Source organism: Malus domestica, chromosome 11 (assembly GCF_042453785.1).
Source record: "Malus domestica chromosome 11, GDT2T_hap1".
NCBI classification, from domain to species: domain Eukaryota; kingdom Viridiplantae; phylum Streptophyta; class Magnoliopsida; order Rosales; family Rosaceae; genus Malus; species Malus domestica.
Window position 1 is genome coordinate 6,551,288 of NC_091671.1, and position 22,266 is coordinate 6,573,553.

Below are 22,266 nucleotides of genomic sequence, written 5' to 3' on the forward strand. Positions count from 1 at the left end.
CGCTCTAGTGTTTCTCCCATCAACAGCTGTATAATAATCTAAAATCACCTACAAGTCGAAACCACCTCTCATGGTCTGTACGACATGCACCTACTTGGATCCAATGTGAGCGTGTGGTGCGGGGTGAATAATATAAGCACTAACACCAAGGGTGCAGGTTTGAGCTTTCAAGAAAATTCACATCACAATAAATCACATGATTAACATAAAACTCATCTGATACTCACTTGTGCGTCCACAGCACCATTTCACATATATATGCATCAATTATCAATTCATGTAATGTATGAATGGCATTTTAAAACATACTTTCATTTAAATTCAATTTCTGGGAAAAATTAATAGTATATAGGTAAATACAGAAAATACTGCCCACTCACTGGTAAGTCGAAGGGTCGTAACCCCCGTGACGTCCTTGAATGCGCTCGTCCTCGGGATAGGTATCACCTATATGCGAAACAACTATAAAAACGTTATTTTAAAGCACATAACCAACAATACGTAATAACTTCTCATACGATGCTCAATTTGGGTATATGAATATATCACCATGACCTACTCGACGTCACGGAAGTCGAGGTATTTTTAGAAAAAAATTTGGACTTGCCACACGCCGGGAGGGGCACGGACCCACGCGCCCCCACGCGCATCATCTTCTTCCTCCAGTCGCCAGACTGGTTTCGCCGGCGCCGAAAAACTGGAGATTTTTCAATCTCCTTGTTCTCCGTCATTTCTCAACCATTTTATACTCATCTTATACCAAAATGAAGCCCTAAACATGTAGAATCACGATGCACTACTTTAAGGCTAAAAAACACACGAAATCTCACCGGAGAAAATCCAAGAAAACCGGCCAACTTCGAACCCTACGATCCCGACGTCCAAAACCTTTAAAGTAAGTACTCCGAGCTTCCTTGGGACTTCACTAAGCTCCCTGTAAGCTTAGAATTCCCTGAAAATCCACATTTCACGTGTGCATGAACAATGATTTCAAAATGGGTTACGGGTTCGACGTGATTTCGAAGGTTTCCAGTTCTAAAAATGGTACCATTCGACTCAGGAGGTTGCAAGGATGAAGAAACTCACCTTTTTGGCGTCGATCCGTGAAGATTCGAGGGTTTTGGTCCTCGTTCGTATAAGTTTGAGAGGGAGAGAGAAGAAGGGTGAAACTGAGAGTGAGAGAGGGTACGGGAGAGTGAGAGAGAGAATGACAGTTTGTGTGAGTGTGTACGTGTCCCGTGTGGTCCAACCAAATCCACCTAAACTCCAAAATCCTTTAAGTCTCTATCCACACAAAAAGAATACTAATTTGATTTTTTCCAAAAACTTAGGAAAGTATACAATAATCAACTTATGTGTCACACGTACCTTAGTCACCTTAAGGGTAATTCCGTCAAATCACATCCACGATGACTGAATTTTCGGGACGGGCTGTGACAGTACAAAATAAAACTAAAAAGAAAATAGTACAAATTTAAAAAAAAATGTTGCAAATTAAAAGTGGGTACAAACTAAAAATATAAATATATGATACAAAATTTAGGCATAAAACATAAATATACCATATGTAATTTTCCTATCATTGATTAAATATACAATGTCATATGACGGTATACACATGGGTACAAACACAAATAAAAATTGGTACAAATTAAAAATAGTTACAAACTAAAAATAAAAATATATGATAAAAAATTTAGTCATAAATATAAATATACTAATTGTAACATTTTTAACACTAAAGGAATATATTTAAAAATAAAATTATTTTATTATTCATTAATTAACGATGTTATTAATATCCAAGGACCTTGATAAAAAATTGAAAATGAATAGGATCTTAATCAATGGAATAGCAAAAAGAAGGATGTGAACCTAATTTCTCCAAAACTAATTTATTTTGTATCAAGAGAAGGAAACCAAAAACTTCATGCTTACAAATAGATAGATTATGTGTAACATCCCACATTACCCAGGGAAGTGATCCTTAAATGTATATTCACATCCATACCTAGCATGAGGCCTTTTGGAAGCTCACTGGCTTCGGGTTCTGTAGGAACTCCGAAGTTAAGCGAGAAGGAGGCCAGAGCACTCATAGGATGGGTGATCCATTGAGAAGTTGCTCGTAAGTTTCCAAAAACAAAACCGTGAGGGAATGGTAAGCCCAAAGCGGACAATATCGTGCTACGGTGGTGGAACGGGCCCGGGATGTGGGGGACCCGGGTCGGGATGTGACATTATGAGTTTTGTCTTCCATCTGAACTTTTAAAGTGTTTTTGTATAAATCATGAGGTGTTTTTTCTTATTTACTAACCTCGTCAATATAAGACTAAAAAATAATGATATTTTCGAGTCTTTAAGGATATGTATAAGTAATGAATGGGCACCAAATTAAACCTTTTGATGACACGTTATATGATTTGCAAATTTGGTCTAAAAATTTAGTTTATGCATTACCCTTTGTTGAAGATTAGACTTGAATTTGAACAAATGTTTTAAAATAGCAACCCACATAATTACTAGCTAGTAATTAAAAATAAATTAACAACCAAACAAAAATTCGTAAAAATTGAAAAAAATAAGCTTGCATATAGCATTTCGAACTTAGGACCTCTCATTAATTTTAAATACAAAAATCATTGCTTATAATTTAACTTCTCATCATTTAGCCAAATTTTATAAATTTATACTGTTATGAAAAGAAATTTGTAAAAATTAAAATTTAATTAAGCACACATGGTGTTTTGAACCCAAGATCTCCTCATTAATTTCAAACAACAAAATCACCAATTCTAGTTAAATTTCTTTATCATTAAGCCAAATTTTATAAATTTATACTATGACGGTACGAGACGGCATAGCCACAGAGCATGTCGAAGAAAGCCTCGTAGCAGCCCTTGCTAAACACCAACTAGGTTTAATTGGAAAAGGATCCTCGCCGGATCTTTTTCCAGGGGATCATAGGGATCCAGTTATCGTGACCGTTCATCGTACATCGTGCGGTTAATTTTTGTTAGATACTATTTATATTTAATTTTAAATTTTAAAATGATTTTTGATCGTACAATATACGATGAACGGTTATAATCACGGAATCCCTAGGATCCCTAAGAAAGGAATCTGAGGTTTAATTCAACAAACCTCGCCCCCCAATATAAAAGGTTAGTCTAAGGTATTTTTTTTTTCTTTAAAAAGTACCGATACTCTTAAATTTGAACAATAATTTTGATGTCATCGCATTCACGTATAGTATCCTATCTTATAAATGTACGAGGTCGGCGGTTCACAATATAAACCTAGTTAGTCATAAGACTCACAATGTTAATTGAGCTTAAAAGAAACGTGTGTTTTAAATTAATTTCTTTTAGAGTAATGCTAGGCAGATTAAATTTGTAAATTAAATGATGTGTTACAAAAAGAAATAAATATATTTATCAACGTTTAAGTAATAAACTAATTATTAACTTTCATGTCCTTTAATTTTCAAAATTTTATCTTTAAATTTAATTTTCCTAGCATTATCCTACCTTTTAGATATTGTCTAAAACACACGTTTCTTCTTTTTTCAACAAAACAGATAAACCCAAAAGATAAAAGCCAATTTAGCTTTATCCAATCTTGTGGTTGAGAGTGGGGACTTGGATTGTCTGCCCTCTTAGTTATGGTGCCCTTCCATGCCCTCCTATTTTGTGCGGTCACGGTTAAGCCACGTCAATATTTTATATTAATTTTTTAATAAAATAATAAGACAAAAAATAATAACAATATAAAATATTGACGTGGCTTAACCGTGACCGCACAAAATAGGAGGGCATGGAAGGGCACCATAACTAGGAGGGCAGACAATCCAAGTCCTGAGAGTGGGAACCCTTTTCGTGTAAAAATCTTGCTGGCGTGGCGGCTCAAAATTATCAGCACTATCCCTGGTGCATGCAGCTTTGGGGACAGTACTCTCCTCTGTTTAGGGTTTAGGGTTAGCCGGGCCATCCCGACCCTACACTTCATACAATTCTCATTTATATAATGGAAGCAGATTCTCTTCCGAACCTAAGAATCAAATAATTTTGCTCTTTGAAATTTATTCACACGGTTAAATATTATTGTAGGTTTTAAAAGAAAATAAAAATTTTAATTGCGAAATCAAATTTTAGAAGGTAAAATTATTTGATCCCTAAGCTCCGCATGCGTAAGTCCGGAAAGGATCTGCGCCCATATATAATGAGCAAGAGCAGCACTATTTGACTTGTTTGGACGGCTAATATCAAAACAGATGGATTAATCTAATTGTACAAGCTAAGAACAAGTTGAGGCAAAGCCACCAAAGATGATTGAAAATTGATGATAATCCTCTTTCTAAACATTAGTTTATTCATTCGTCGACATGGTCACTCATGGATTTATATACAATTGGCATCAACTAAATAGAGATTTGGATCACAAATTAAAGCTGAGTGGTTGTCACTTTGAAACTAGTCACTCACAAATTAACAAACCAAAATTTTAACTTGTCACCATTGAATTTGACACGATTGGCCGATCGATGATAAGATTTGTACCAAAGTCTAGCTCATTTAACAATATTATCTCCTCTTGTATTAGTGTGATTTGAAACTTAACCATTGATATTTTTGGTTTTGTAATTTGAAACTCAACCGTTGATAGTTATATGACATGATTACATATACACATGAGTTAAAACTTAAGCTTGTAATTTCGTTTTCTCAAGTGATCTTGTTGGACCGGAACAAATCGTCTTTCAATTCTCCAACAAATAATCATGTAGTTTTGCTAAGAAGCAACATGAATGACACTATTGCCATCAACGAGAGGGCGAGAGGAGTATTTGCAAGAAAATACTCCATCAACGATCAAATTAGTGGGTGTTTGATATGATTGTAGAAGAATTTTAGAATAATTTCATAAGTACACCCTCTAATAAGTCTACTTAAGTTCCATCATTATACTACTTACGAAATATATGTTATAGTCGTTGATACATCATTCTACAAGTGTGCGTTTAATTCATCCCTAAAACACTATAACAATGAAACAATCACCAAATTTATTTATTATACGTATTTTACTCGTTGAATCTCAAACCCTAATAACTCACAAAGTATTTTATACTCTGAAGCACTATAACATAATACGATATACGATCAAAATATCTGATTGGAATCATAAAATGAAGACACAATTAATTGTCGCAGAATTAAGTATTGTCGTCCAAAATATATGAAGTAACACAATTTACTGCCGTTGAAAAGGCGGTGTCGCCATCGTACCTATTGGTTTCTCTTCCCCTGATGGCAATATCAAGCAAGTTGTCCTCCAGCTTACGACTCACCCTTTTCTGAGCTTTCATTCTGAACCGCTGGTTCCTCACCCCACAACATTCAACTTGATCTGAATTTTCTTAAATTCTTTGTCCTTATGAGGACCAAAATCAAATAAATAACAAAAACAAGAAAACAACTCCTGGGAAATATAAAAAAAGGGAATAAAATCCTGAAGGGAATAATAAATAAATTAAACGACACCCATGTTTCTTATAATATTATTTAGACAAATTTAACGAAAAGATCATAGTACTATTCATTTTAACAAAAAATCACATTTTTAAATCAAAAAGTCAATCCTGGTATTATTCACTTTACCCTTTAGTTTTTGTCATCGTTAAAACTCAAAGTTTTCAAGACATTTTCATTAGTTTCCCTTATTAATTATTGGAATTGGATCCCGGATCCACCTTGTAGGAATTTTAGGAATCTTCATATCTTAACCATTTATCGGGTATTGTGCGGTTAGAAATCATTTGATTTTTTTATTTAAAATTAAAAATAAATAGTATCTGACAAAAACTGACCGTACGATATACGATGAACGATTAGGATGTGGAGATCTCTAGAATCCTCACAAAATAGATACAGAGAGGATCCCTTTTCTTATTTATTAATTAAATGAACGAAGATATTATTTATTAAGTTATTAGAGTAGGGAAATGGACGCACAAGGACCCACTATAGACCCTCGCTTGGAATTTCAATGATAATTGGCTGCCTCTCTTGATCAAAATGTAAGCACATGTCCATTTTGTGCCTAAAATGACCAAAAACACCCTAAGAATGTTTAGGGTTCAATTGATGTTAACTCAAAACATTTACGATGTGTAAGGATAAGTATTAGGGTTTTTGGGATCTTTTGTTTAAGGATATGTAGTTTTGATGTTGGTAAGTGAAACCATTACTTTGCTTAAGCTTATAAAGAATGACAATATGTCAAATAAACAACTAAATTTCAGAATTTTTATATACAATAAACACGTGAATGGAGATTTGACTGCACGCTTAATCTCAATATAAGCTAGGTTTAGTTAAAATGGATCATTTACATACACGGTACACCTGAATGATCTTGGATCGTTGACAAGTGTAGACCTATAATGCAAATTGAGAGCACGTTAGTACTATTCATTTAAGCACGTGCAGATTACTCTAAACCCTTAATCACGCAACGGGACTTTTTATCACACTAGCATTTCTAGGTTCATTTTCTCTATGGATTAGATATATAGACCAACTTAATTGTTATACCTATTTAGGGCAAAGGCATTATTGGTATTAAACTTATCATGATAGATGGGACATGGATGCACTTGGCTTTCTGACTTGCAATATGTTTTCATACAAGGCGGAATTTGTCGTTTGAAGAAGTTGCTTAAACAAAATAGTTGCATGAAGTGATCGTCTACGGTACGTGCAGTGTGAGCAATCATTTTCTTGCATTATTGTATGGAAAATGGGAGTGGGATTCTCTCATTCCAAATTTCTTTCTCCTCCTGTCGTTTTCTATTTAAACGGTTACAATTAAGTTACATTTATATTTTGTGTTGATTTATTTATAAAGAGGGAAAGAAAAAAGGAAAGTGTGAGACGAGACAAGGGGAGGGAATTTGGAGGGTGAGAGAATCATGCTCCGAAAAAATGATGTACTTGTTACTGCAGGTTTGAGCTTGTTTAGCATGTAATTCAATATCCAAGTAGATAGAGTGTTTGGTTTCCACCCATGCGTTTCAAGTTCGAAACTGTCATCTCTTTTAAATTATTATAAGAGTTTCGAATCCTCTCCCTTTCTTTAATAATAATAAATTAAAAAATAGGTTGGAGCTTGTTTAGGCAAACATGATTTTTTTAGAAAATACTAGAGAGAGAGTAACGTCATAATTGCAGAAATATGTGAGGGCATTTGTGACATTTTCTACTGATCATTAAAGTGGTATTTCGTTGTCAAATGATTTGTTAACCAGTACTTAAGCTCCATCGTTCAGTGCAGTGTAATCACAGAAAAATCCAAGGCTGATTTCGTAAGATTAGTAGTGTACCACCTCAGCAAATCTATGCGATTTGGTAGAATCGATCTACGTATTTTTTTTTTTTTTACTCTACCTGCTAATACAAGTCTTTTATTTATGCGTGAGACAAATATTAGTCTCAACGTTCCTTAATATCTCTTGTCGCTCGAGCTAAATTTATATAACTATCGCATAGAGTTCGTTTACATATATTTTTAAAATAATATTGAAAGTGTTTTTAGTGAAATTAGTTTTGAGTTTCAAAAATCCACTTCAATTTTACTAAGGATTGTTTTAAAAAAAATTCACGTAAAACGTTTTCAGTCATTTTAAAAGTACTTTTAAACAAGTTCATGTTGATTAATGTAAGAGTATGTATAATCATTAGACCTAACATGTAAACAACGTACTCTGGTACCATATGCTGCTATTGTGTAAACTATTCACATGCAAACTTGCCCAATACATTCACTTTCTTTATTTGGAACCTAATTGATATTGAGGATAAAAGAACGAAATATAAGAAGTATACGAGCAAATACTCTTAATTTCTTCAGTTACAAAGCCATTATATTTAGGTGTTAGAATCTTGACTTCTATTAATTAGCTAAATAATATGAATACTAATCCCATTCGAACCTAACCTTATTCATGGAAGTATACCAATTAGCTAAATATTAGTAAAAACTTGAAGCAACCCAGAATTATTATCAACAATTAATTGATTTATTAACCATCATTAGCAATTTGGCATTAACACACCACTCACTCATCAAATTTCTATCTCTTCTTAATCAAATGGAAAGCATACACGTGTCACCCAAGTAACATTAGTAACGGTAGCACATCACGGTTTTCAAAGAAAAGCAAAGGTGTTGGTCGGTGTGAACACGTGGAGCACGGAGAGCAGCCAGATCGGATCGGGAACAGTCCGCGTAAGTTGAGTGCGAAATTTTTCCTTGTCACCGAATACAGATAATATAACTTATTTTATATAAGTGGTAGAAAATTTTATTTTTTTAAATCATAAGAAAAAAAAAGGAGAATTTAAAAAAAAAATTGGCCCATATAAAAGAAAAAAAAAAAAAGAAAAGGACAATATTGTCGGATAAATCCGACACTAAAGAGGATAATACTGTCCGATATATCCAACATAAAATGTATTAATAATGAAAAATTCAGCCTAGCCCGGGGATGGTTGGATTGGGTTACCCAGTTGATCCTTTGGCCATTTTTTGTTCTGTGGGGTCCACAAGCCATTTGGCCTAGCCCTCAGTTGGAGACAGTTTTCGAGCTATTTTCGGCCATCTGACTTTCTGCCCTCAGTTGAAGATAGTTTTCGAGCTATTTTCGGCCATCTGACTTTCTGAACCTTTCGGTTAGAGATGACCTAACTAGTCCCAGAATCTCCCGTACCGTATAAACTTACGGTCTAACTACCTGTATACGCTCCGAGATTTTTTCACAAAGTTTCTTACAGAGCTCGTGGTTTGTATATATAGTACACCAAGAGTGAACGCTTTCTCTCCGAAGCTACCCTTTGTGAGCTTCTCTACGAGTGCCTCGCCGGAAAAATCACCATTTTCTCCCGACCTTGATCGGAAAACGCACCGGAGTCCGCCGGAAAATTGAACAAGTGAGTTAAGTTTTCATGGAAATGCTTCTTTTACTGCGTAGGGATCTAAGTTTTTGCGGTTTTCGTGTGAGATCTTTTGAGTGGCTTTGGTATGCGCTTTGCGGATCCGATTTTCCTGGAAAATACAATGAGCGGCATGAAAACTTTCGATTTTCCGGGAAAATTTGGGAATTTTCTCACGTGCATGGCTGATATGATTTTTGTTTGTTTTTTACAGGTTGAAGAGTGAGTCGGAAGCAAGAAAGGCAGAGACTTTGCAGATCCGATTAAAAAATACGAAGCTTTATATATACAAAGCTTTTTGCAAATCTATCAATTTTTTTTCACATTTTTCGTTGATCTGAAAAGCAGAGAGAAATGGTAGTGAAAGTTGCTTCGACCTGCTTGCACTGGTCGCAGCCGATCGTTCCTCGCTCGACGCCGTCATCTCAAACCCTAGCCTCCTCAATCGCGTCTCCTTCCTCAAAACGACGTAACAGAGGAGGCGACGGCGACGGCGACGGCGGAGCTCAGTTATGTCTCCACGTCCACAGCTTGAATCGGTCGGCGTTGTTCGGTGCTCCGTCGACGAAGCTAAGCCGGTCCCGGTCCTGCGGCTTCCAGAAGTCGAGATTCCGGTCCATTAGACGAGCTTGCAGTGCCAACCTGGACGCCTTCTCAGACGAAGAGTTCTCAAAGAAGATTCAAGAGCTTGCTCTCCGATTCCAGCTCGCCGACAATTTTGACGGTGAAGATGACCTTAACGTTGACGGAAACGATTCGGATTCGGAACCGGAGGCGGCGAATTCTGATGACAATCACAGCGTCAGTGAGTCTGCAACGGGAATGAGATTTGAACAGAACCAAAGCCAGTTCCAGTTGCCGCTCGATCTAGAGCCACCGTGGCCGAGCGATTGGCAGCGGAGGGGCGAGATTGTCCCGGAGGCGAGCATCGAGTGGAAGGCAAACAGCTTCGACCTTCCGCTCTCGCTCCGAATCATCAAGCGGAAGATGCAGTGGCAGGATGGTTTCCTAGAAGCAGGGGAATCCGCGTGCTGCTCTGTAAAAAAGGCCTTCTCTTCGCTGGTGTTCATAATCCGAGAGCTCCATAGCTACTCCTTGCAGATGAGAGAGATTCTGTTCTACGAAGATTTGCAGGGGATTTTGAGCAGGGTGCAGAAGGAGATGCAAGCTTCGTTCGTCTGGCTATTTCAACAGGTCTTCTCCCAGACGCCGACTCTAATGGTGTATGTAATGATCCTCTTGGCGAATTTTACTGTCTACTCATTAGGCCACAACGCCGCCATTGCGACCGCTCCGCCCGCCGGGTTGTATGCCAGTGCAACCGAGACTATTTCAGTGGAAGAAGTTCAGACTCAGAACGATAAATTGGATAACCCCCAATTTGATTCTTCCACAAGTAAGTCGTTTTCAGTGACCGGCAACGGCAAGACGACATCCGTAGGCGGGAACAATGGCGGTGGAGGGAAGGTCCGACCGGTAGGAAGCGGCACAGACGGTGATGGCCGGTTTGACCGGACGGACCAGTACCGGACAATAGTCCCCGACGGGGCTTCCCAATTGTCCTCATTAGGGACAACCAGAGAAGCAGAGTCGGTTTCGGGGCAAGAGAGCAGGGAGGAGGAGCTGGCTCTGTGGAATTCAGTAGCCGAAGAAGCTCATCAAATGCGGGGCGTAGAAGAATCTCTGGATCACGAAACGATGCAGAGATTTGTTTCGCCGGTGACGGCGAATATCGAGGCCGACGACTACGCCGAGTACATCAGAACTGAGCTTCTTTACCAAAGGGAACTGTCCAAGGAACCTAGCAATGCTCTGCTTCTTGCTAATTACGCGCAGTTCCTCTACCGAGTTGCTCATGATTACGACAGGTACTGTTCCATTTCATCAAAACTCTCATAGTTTTAGTGCTTAATTCTAATTTTCATGTCTAACAAATTGACTTCTCTTAGTTTAGTTAGTTTTAATGTTCACGTCCATAAATTTGTTGGGTGATTAATATTAATATCATGGTACGAACTAAAATTTACGTGCATGCGGTCTTTACGGATTCTCTGTAACCGTTTAACATTAATTTTCGTACTAATATTATAAAATATGTTGTTAAAAACATATAGCGAGTTCTTCTTTTAAAAGAGTTTCCGTACTATTTCTGTTGTTACGATTGTGTTGAGTTCAAATCCGATGGACGGTAATTTACCTTTTTTCTTTTCTTTTCATTTGTCGTGGTGTTTAAATTTGGTGATGGTATGTTAGTGAGATGTGTGGTAGTCTTTTCCTTATTTAGCAAAAATCCTTACAAGTTTGGTCAGCTCACGCGTTTCACATGAAAAATCTTTGCTTTGGGTTCTTAATGATTAATTGATAATTACGTAAATTAGTCTGAGCTTAAAGTACAAAGAGTCGAATACAAGTGTTTTGACTTTTCTTGGTGATTTGTTTAATAAACAGAGCTGAAGAGTACTTCAAGAAGGCAGTAGGGGTGCAACCGCCGGACGCGGAGGCGTACAACAAATACGCGACGTTTCTGTGGAGGGTTCGGAACGACTTGTGGGCGGCAGAGGAGACATTTTTGGAAGCCATTTCGGCTGACCCAAGCAACTCCTTCTACGCCGCCAACTATGCCCATTTTTTGTGGAATACCGGTGGCGAGGATACGTGCTTCCCTCTCAACTCCGCTGAGACTGATGCCACCGAAGATGCTTAGTAAATAAAAGGAAAAAAAACCCCAAACAATAAGAGAAAATAGTATAGAAGAGAAATATGGAACATCGAAGCACATACTTTCATGCAACGGGAAGTTTACTACGACAATATTCTATACCAAATGCATGACAATGCGTATTGAATTTGTCATGTCACATTCCCAATGTATGTAAGTTTCTCTCTACAACAATGTCGATGAGCAGAGCAGCCACCTTCCGTTCATTTCCAATTTTACTCGGAATTTGATATATTCGAAAACTGAAAAAATAAAAAGAAAAAGAGAAGAGAGAAGTACTATTTTATCCTTATTTGTTTTTTCGTTTTATTATTCCTCAAGTTTTGGTGGGCGGTGGCAAAATGGGGTGGTGGCGTTTGGGGCGGAGGGGAAGCACGTGGGCGGGGACGCACTCACATGCGCGGCAGAACGGCAGCAACGATTGCAGTGTGTTTGGCTGATGAGCGGGAAGCGGTCGCGATTGGGGAATACACGGTTTGCTTTTTGCACAGATCATGTCTATTTTGTTAATTGTATATTTTTGGGTTGACACAATCACATGGTAAAAGTGTAATTAGCCACCTTGTTAATATATGTTTATTTTTTTTTAGTACATCGGTATTTTTACATTAGGAAGAAAGGAAGTTCGGTTAAATCACACAATATGTAATCTAATTCGGTATCTAATTCGTCATCCACGAGATTCGAACTTAAAAATTCTCACTTTAAAGTAAAGAATAATAACATCAGATCGTAATATTGACTGATAAAATATGCCATTTTTAAGTTTAAGTGTCAATGAAAGCACGTGTTTCTCGTGCACTTTGTTTACTAGTATCGGCCATTGACCTCCTGCTCCTCCTTTATCTTATGAAGCTCTGGAAAATTCTGCGATTCACTTTAATTTTGTTTAGTGAAAGTGCCTTTTGTCTAAAGAAACAATGCTGCCACAACCCCACGATAAAAGTGGCTAATGATGCATGGGAGAATGAAAAAGAGTCTCCCAATCTTAGGTGAGTGTCAAAACACCCTGAAATGCATAAAATATACGATATATAACTACTTATTACATTATATAATTTGCAGGAGAGATTTTGTTGTTAAATTCAAAACACACTTCTAGTTCTATGTAAGGAATATTCACTGGTGAATTCAGAAATCAAAACTTTGTGAGGTTTCAGTGTTAAATACAAGTTTTTTTTAGATAAAAATAGAGCTCGAGGCGTGTAATTTTTTTTCAGTTTTTACATTGGGGCATTTTGTCAAACACTTAGTGGGTTTATTGTTGTCAGTCAAACTATGTTGCGCATATGTTAACATATACCGACATATGTCGATACAATCTGATGAGTGATAGAGAGAATTTATCGAATATTGTCGACGCAACTTGTCGAGATATGCCTAGCAGATAGTACATCAAACAATTGTTGGGCACAAAAAGAACTCGTATCAAATATTCAAAGGATTCTCGGAAGACCGTTACATATATATTTCTCAAACTTTAAGTGGTATTGGGATCCGCCCTTGAGAATATCCCTACGCACATGTTAATCATGTAATCAGATTTTAAGAGAAATATTAATAAATTCTCAGAATGAAGATTCTACAGGACAACAAATAAACTTTGACGAAAGAATTATGAACACAAAACAAAGCAATGAAGAGTCATCTTGATGATGCATGCATTCATATATAAAGACATGTTTTTTCAAAGTTGATAATATTCTTTGCAAAGATTGGACACATTTGTAGTAGCATATTCTTCTTCTTTGTGAACTTTGGCAGTTTAGAGGGATTTGGACCCTCTCCTGAGCAGAGGGTCCAAATCCTGTTGATCAAGCAATACGGACTGTTGAATCAAAATTCAATGGTTACAAACAGAGCAACCCTCTAAAAATTATAATAATTATAGTCGTTGAATCAAAATCTAACGATCCGTGTTACTTGATCAGCACAATTCGGACCATCTGCTCAAGAGAGGATCCAAATCCAGTTTAGAGGTGCATAAACATCAACGCGTACTGGGAACTGCAAGTCTGCTTTTAGAAAGACAAATATGACTAGACATATATAATATGATAAATGGGAGATATGGTATGGATGCATATAAGAATAAGAAGCAAAATAGGGTGGTTTGGGGATTGGGATTCAACGGCGAAGCTAGGAATTATTTGTTGGGTGGATTAAACTAAAATTATTACTACGAAATCAAATGGTTAAATTTTACACAATAATAAGCCTAAAAGCAATAATTTGAAGTATTATATTAAATGTCTGGTGAGGATCATGAGATTGCTCAGTTGATACTCATGCGATATTATTAGATGCAAAATGTATATACTCTCTAATTTAACACCATCATCTATTTTTCTAAAGAATGAATCAATAGTTCTTAACCTCTTCATTGAAGAGACGTTGACCTAACAAATTGAAAAACAATAAACAAGTTTATATAATAAATTATATTTCTAAGAAATTTATTAGAAAAAAATATATTAAATTTGAAACTGAACTTTTCAAGTACAAACTCTTAAAATTCAAACAATAAACAAATAAACTCATCAAGAATTAAGAATAAAATAGTCAGAAACTTACCTATTGACGAGAAAAATCAATAAACTTTCACAATTGTAGGCACAATCTCTGTGAATTGTACACGAATGTCACCAAAGCTTTCTGAAAAGTGAAAAAAATCGTCTACTGTTATAGCCTTCAAAAGCCGAAAATACAGTCTTAAGAAACGTGTGAGTACTCATTAAAATGAATAAAATAATCTAAGTTAATAATTGCTCCTAAAAACCTAGAACCGTACGTGCTACTTCCGATGAAACCTAAAATAATAAAATACTAAAACCTAGTTTTCAAAACCGTGTGAGTGTGACTACTCCCTAGGAAATCTAAAAATAATAATATATTAAAACCTATAGACTACTCTCTAGCAAACCTAGGAAGAGTGTTCAAAACTTGCACTAAAGTAAACAATTATTTAATATTTTTTAACTCTTTCTTTTTCTAAAAGTAGTCTTACTGTCACCACTTTTACTTATTGGGTGTGTTTGTACCATACTTAGGACCTTCGTATTTAGATCTCGTATAAATACTTGGGGGACTAAAATGTAATTATGTAACAAATGAATGGGCAAATATGTAATAAGTGAGGAGCCCTTATTCTATAAAAGGGCCACCTCACCCTCACAAACCTTAAGCCCTCTCACCCTCACAAAGCTCATCTCTCTCAAGCTCTCATGCTCACAAACAGAGAGCCCTCTCAAACTCTCTCTTTCTCTGGGAGACTCCCCCTCACCCTTGTAATCCATACATACAATTAGAGAAATACAATATCAGTGTGGATGTAGCCCAAACATTGTGGTGAACCACGATACATTTTGTGTTATTTACTTTCTTGCAGATTCACGGGCGGATTTACGTTGTTCCAAAACCCCTCTGGTTTTGTGTATCAACATATGGCGCCGTCTGTGGGAATCGACACGAAAAACTATGTCGGTTCTCTTTCAATTTTTCACCTCCACCGTGAATCTGTAAAATCTACAAAAACCCATAAACGAAAAAGAAACCTATTCCGTGTCTGCCTTCTTTTACTTTGGGGGCAATCTACTCTGCATATTTCAATCACACAAAAAACAAGAAAAACAGCTTCGCCACAGTTCGTCTCGTTCATCGCGCTATATGCTTCATGGAAAGAGAGAAGCAGTGGGCGGAAAGGTTGCCATAAATGAAGCCATGGAATCTCCGATTGCATCTCTCTGCAACTGAAACAACAAGAAAACCACCCTCAAATTTATCTCTCTCTACATCCATCCATGGCGACGATCTAGAGCGTCAAGACTAGGCAGATCTTCGACAGTCGTGGCAATCCCACCGTCGAGAGCTAGAGAATGAAAAACATAGAGACAGAGAGAGAGATCTTGTTGCAGATGGGTTCTGATATCTTGCAAATGGGATTCATTTTCTAGGTTTCTTTTAGTTTCTTGGTTTGTACTGTAAATTCAAATGTGGGGTTTGGAGGAGGAAGTGTGGAAGGTATAGTCCGCATCAATGGCAGAGACACCATTGCCAAAATCGACGATGATTTTATTTGTGCAACTCTTGATTGGTGGCCGCCTGAGAAATACAACTATGGTACATGTAGCTGAGGTTATGCTTCTCTCCGCAGCCAATCGACCTCCATGCCCATCATAAACTGCAAAATGTGCACATTTCAAATTTCCGGGAAAATCCTCGCGACGTCGTCCAAGAGTACAACCCAAGCGTCTTTCATGGCGTGCCTTAGCCCCTTGTCCTCCGCCACATCGGCCTCGATTTCAAAACCTATATCCTTTTTGCTCATATCAACTTCTGGGTCTTGATCTTCTTATGTTTTCAACTTCGATTCAATGTTTGGTGGATCTGCTCATTCGGTTCCAAAGTCATCGTCGACGAATTCGGGGTCCGTTTATGATAAACCCGTTTACGACGACGACATTTTCATTGGCGTTCCGGGGCTGAAGAGCACAGCTGCAAAAGGTTTGGCAAGGTCGAGCCCCAATTGAAAAGCTCAGGCTCTAGAAGATCGGATAAACTGGAGAAAGGCATGCCCGACTTCGATGATTTGCTACCTGGGCTTAGAGGCGGTAATGCTCCTAGTGAAAGACAATTGCCGAATGGATAAAAAAGGCGCCAGAGTATAGTTCTCGTCCGACAATTATTTACGTTAGGGCAAGAAGGTATGAAGAGAATAATTTGAAGGTGGAGAGGAATAAATAAGACCAACTTGATGTTCATCGGTAATGAAAAGGCAAAACCGTAATCAGTGGTGGGAAAAACGTCTCTTAGAACCTGACCACATTCCACACTGCATCCTTCAGGACTATGTGTAAAGAGGAAAAGAGAAGAAAGACAAGTCCATGCCTCCGTCATCTGGAATCTGCAAAGTAAAGTAAAGTAAAGAGAACTTTACTTTACTTTTGTCTGCCATCTGCAAAGTAAAGCAAAATAAAGAACTTTACTTTTCTCATAGAATTCATTTTCACTAAAAATAGAGCCTCTCAGGGCTAATGCACTTGGACCTCAGCAACAGAATAATAAATGCAGTAAAAGAGAGAGGTGCGGTGGAAAAGATAACAACAAAAGCAAAAGAGGGAGGTGCAAGCTGTCACCAATGAGTCATATTCGTTGGTTCAAGCGAGGCAAGCTTCAAAGTTGCAGAGAAAACACAAAAGCAAAAGAAAGGTGCGGTGGAAAAGAGAAAAGCAAAAGCAAGGAATATACACCCCACCAGAATGATGTGATTTACTTTTCTTGTTTTTGAATGATGTGATATTTTTCTTATCTTTCGGAAATATCTGTATAAACTCTATCAGAGAGTAATAAAAAAATAAAAAATAAAAAATAATATAAAAAAAACCACAAGCCCAAAATAATGGGCCGCAATGTTATGTGGAGGGCGAAGACCCATATGCCTAAAAGAGCCAGACCCTTTATTATCACCAACCAGGTGATCAAAAGTATGTCCAGTGCTACAAAAAATTATTCGGCAACCTGCCCCTATTATCACCAACCAAGTGATCAAAAGTATCCCAGTACTTCCAAAATTATTCAGCACCCTACCGCTATTATCACCAACTAGGTGATCAAAAGTACGCCTAGTACTCCCAAAATTATTCGGCAGCCTGCCGCTATTATCACCAACTAGGTGATCAAAAGTACGTCTAGTACTCCAAAATTATACATGAGCATTCATGAGCATCACTCATGTCAATCATACATAAACATTCATGAGTATCACTCATGTTAACATTCATAAGCATCACTCATGTCAACATCCATGAGCATCACTCATGTCAATCAACATAAACATTCATGAGCATCATTCATGTCAATCTAGCTTTGAAAGCTTCATTTACAGAGCTTTAGCTTCAAAAGCTTCATTTACAAAAGCTCTAGCTTCGAAAGCTTCATTTACAGAGCTCTAGTTTCAAAAGCTTCATTTACAAAAGCTCTAACTTCAAAAGCTTCATTTACAAAAGCTTCAGCTTCAAAAGCTTCATTTACAGAGCTCTAGCCTCAAAGCTTCACTTGCAAAGCTTCACCTACAAAGCTTCAGTGTAGGGTATACAAATATCGCCTCCGAACAACCGCCACTTCAGCCCATACATGGATTCAATTTAAAGTTTCCAGCCAACAGACTATATTGACCGAAGACTTGGGGGACTACATTATGTACCATATATTGGGCCTCAGCTGGGCATCATGAAAAATACTTGGGGGACTCTAGCCCATTATTTATGTATTGAGGAGCGATCCCTTATTTTATAAAAATGACTCCCTCACCATCATTAGAGAGCATCAACTATAGTCTATTATTCATGTATTGAGGAGCGAACCCTTATTCTATAAAAAGGACTCCCTTACCATCATTAGAGAGCATCAACTATAGCCAATTATTTATGTATTGAGGAGCGAGCCTTTATTCTATAAAAGAGACTCCCTCACCATCATTAGAGAGCATTGCCACCTACTGAGCAACTGCCTCACCGCGAGCATCAACTCTAACCCATATTTATGCATTGAGGAGCGATCCCTTATTCTATAAAAGGGACTCCCTCACCTTCAAACGCCACAAGCCGAGCCAACCAAGGCAACATAAGCCACAAACCGAGCAGCCTCGCAACATGTGCTACTTCTAGTTGAGCATCATTTCACATTGAGCACCGCCTCATATCAAATATCAGTTCAAGACAACATCTAGTTACTTCGGCCCACACATGGACTGAATTTCAAGTCTCCAGCCAAAAGACTCTCTTGACTGAAGACTTGGGGGACTACTGTTTGTACAATACTTAGGGCCTCCGTATTTAGATCTCGTATAAATACTCAAGGGACTCAAATGTAATTATGTAATAAAAGAAGGGGCAAATATGTAATAAGTGATGAGCCCTTATTCTATAAAAGGACTCATCACCCTCCTCATTAAGGGAGGCCAATTCTTAGGCCTGACCCCTCACCCTCTCAAAGCCTCTCATACTCTGAGATTCAGAGCTGTCACCCTCACAGAGAAGCTCTCTCTATCCTCTTCAACATCTCAGAGAAATACAATAATCAGTGTGGACGTAGCCCAAACATTGGGGTGAACCACGATACATCTTGTGTTATTTACTTTCTTGCAGATTCACAGTTGGATTTACGTTGTTCCAAGACCCCTCCGGTTTTGTGCATCAACAGGGTGAGTTATAATAATTAAAAATAATAAAATAGTCTAAACTATTAGTATTTTTAAGCCCAAACAATTAAAACTCTCCCTATGCTAGAGCCCACCCTAGCCTTGTTATTGCCTCCACCATTGTTGGGATTAAGTTTAGACGTCCAAGCAGAAAATGACGGTACATCACGTGAAATGGGAGGTGGTGTTTAGTTAAACAAACACAACATTCCGGTATACCAAATATCATAATACAAGTGCTAGAATTTTTTATTTTTTTTAAGTATTGAACCACTTGCATTATGGCACTTGTTGTACTAGACCGCGTTTCTGAAACACTGAAAAATCTCTCATCTGTCAGACTCTCATTCGCCGGTTACCAATCATATGGGTTTTGGAGGGAATTGTGTCAATCTAGAACTCTTAGTTACAACTTACATTACTAACGCAAATTAGTCTTTAAATTTGAGGTACTATAGTTACTTTTATGATTATATTGTTGATCTTTCGTAATACTATATATCATGCATGATCAAGGAAGTAACTCAAGGTATTCGTCGGGATCGAGAAAGATATTCTGATCATATATATTATGATTTCTGTAATTTTTGGCCGATGTGTTTGAATATGATCGGAAAAATATGTCGATCATTTCAATGGTAGTTCACTGAATGCAGTTCGATAGCATTGAATACGGTTGCCCGACAGCACTAGAGTTTGTTCTTCTTGAGAGAGTCATTTCCTTTGCATTGTAAGAGCAAGACCAGCATTCTCAAAGTTAGCCATTACAATTGGGTTAAACTGTCTTTGGGCCAAAAAATCCAGGTCCAGCAGTCCCAAAAGGGAAGGGCAATTGGACCAAGGGCTTGTGCTCGTTGGACTGCCTTTGCAATTGATCATTGGGCTTCCACCCACTGGCAGTTGGAATCGACCCAATGACTCGTTTTTCCTCCAAGTTGAGCCAGTGGATTTCTAATGGTAAAAAAAATTTGCAAATTTTATTGTCGCTGACAAGTGGTGCAATCTGGGGCATCTATCATAAAAAATTTGAAATTGAACAGCTAAGATTATTATAACGGTTACCAACTATCTTCTGCATTCCACACACTACACGACAACTCAGTATTTATTTTAATATATTTGGCAAGTTGTAATGCTACAAATTTTCTTTGTATTTGAAATAAATTAGACAATCATTTTATTTTTATGGAACAAACTTACAAAGCATTAAAATTTAAAAAATATTCGTGAACAGTGCCCTTACCCTTGCCCTTCACAAACGGGTAGGTTTGCACAAGGACAATTACTATTTAGATTGAATAGTAAAAACAACTTCATTACCTTTACTTTGCCTTTACCTTCCTAAAACGGGTGAACTTGCACCATGTCTTTGTTTACTCTCTTTTTACAGTTCATGTTCTTTAAATGCTTGAATGTTTAATTTTTATCCTAAATCCAACACTCGAGAGCCACTCTCGGAAAGCGGTTTCTGTTGTGCAGACTTTCACCACCATCACAAATCATAGACTTTAGAATTTCACTGTAAGGACTTCTTATAACGTGATCAAAATCAATGAGTTAGAGATATACCGTATTGTAATACAATTCAAATCAATAGGTTCTTTAGCTTGGGTAGTGTTAGATTATCCTTAGTTAATCCGGAATCATCTTCGTGATTGTAGCATGTGTAATAGGAATGTAAGCTTCAATTAAAATTAGTGTAACCAATTAGTATTACGGTCTAGTAGTATTCTTCTTAACTTGTGAGTGGGAGTTCTTAGGTTTGATTCTCGTCAATGGCGAATTTGAACCATATTATTAATGATAGTATATTGCGAGGTTTAGTCTACTCCTTCCCCCTAATATCGTTTGTTCTAAAAAAAAAGTGTAAGATTCCTACCTATATAAAAATTGAGATAACTCAATATATATTGTAATATTTTTCACTCCAAAGTCATATTAGTAATGTCATACTATTAGGCGTAACTTATAAATCAATAAACTTGAGTTTGGGATGCCATAGTTAGTTGGGTCAGTCAAAAGCGTCTTAAAGGTGGTTTCGGGTTTCTAGACCTATTCAACTTTGACTCATTGGACTTTTACCTTAAGTTATGCATATGACGAAATATGAAAAGAAGAAACCAAAAAAGCCCCTAAATAGGCCGAAAATAGGCATGCATGCCGTAGTGAGTTGGGAGAATACAATTGAAACAAGACCAGGATTTAAAAGAAGAGCAAGAAAAAACGAGATATATTTTTCTCAAAAAAATGAAATGGGAACCAACAACAACAAAAAGCAAAACGAAACAAAGATGAAAATCGTGAAAGCGAAAAAGGATAACTTAGCTGATTTGTTGATATGTTCTAAGAATGCAAAGTGCGATATTTCTTTCATTGAACAAAAGACATTACAAATATTGAATAAATCGGCCCTCAAAGAGTCTTTGCAAAGTAGATCTAAAAATATTACAATAAAGTATCACTAATTGCAAAACAATGAGTAGACTTCAAGCATTCATCCAAGCTTATCAGGAACCGCTAGCTTGCACAAATCAATAAAATCGGTAAACCTCGTGTTACACAGAGATCATGTGAAAACAAAATCTCAAATCATATATTGTGACAGAGAGTACAATGCCCATGGGTCGATCATATCACCTAATCACCACTACGATCACAGAATACCTAGTGAAATAAATCCAGTAAATCAAACAGCTTCACCCTTCACAAATAGTTCCAAAAAAGATAGCACAGCAAAACGAAAATTAAAATCAAGCAACTCTCTTATAGAGAGCAATCAAACTAGCAAACTCTCTTAAAAAGATAAATCAAAACCAGACTCCAAGACAGTTTTTAAAAATTATTAGATAGAAAAAAAATAAAAAGATAAAATCATGTCGCCGCTTCACATCCTCCGAACATCCGAAAGCTATATCACCGCACAGCCTAGACCCATTGTCATTCTAGTTAAACCCAATCCCGACTCAATCTGACAGCACAAACCTTTTCAACACTCGAGGCTAGCCACCTAGAGGATATCTTGGCACTTGGCAGCACAAAATCCTCATCCTCATGTCTTCAAGGAAGCTTGGTTTGATGACTTTAGAGGTCTTGCTCTGAGACTTCTGGAGAGCCAAGAAGAATTTGGATAGAAGGCTTTTTTCAACAAAGGTGAAAATTTTAGTTTCTATCAAAGATAGCTAGTCATCATGCGTAGTGTACTAGTCTTCTATTTCATCCTCTTTAATCTATAAATGCAAACAAAGAAACCTACCCAAACTCATGGCTGGCGTACCACAAACATATCTAAGCTCATGTAAATTAAACTTAAAAATGCTGATGCGTGAGAAAATCAAAGCGCCTTAATCAAAATTTAAACC

At 37.2% G+C, this 22,266-nt stretch overlaps 1 protein-coding gene across 1 annotated transcript; it reads left to right on the forward strand.

Moving 5' to 3' along the window:
• Window positions 1–8,816: 8,816 nt before the first annotated feature.
• On the forward strand, window positions 8,817–12,298 carry LOC103447430 (uncharacterized). Its single transcript, XM_029088266.2, has 3 exons — window positions 8,817–8,987; window positions 9,205–10,858; window positions 11,439–12,298. The coding sequence occupies exons 2-3, from the start codon at window positions 9,345–9,347 to the stop codon at window positions 11,692–11,694; spliced, it is 1,770 nt and encodes a 589-aa protein (XP_028944099.1). The 5' UTR covers window positions 8,817–8,987; window positions 9,205–9,344; the 3' UTR covers window positions 11,695–12,298.
• The last annotated feature ends 9,968 nt before the right edge of the window (window positions 12,299–22,266 follow it).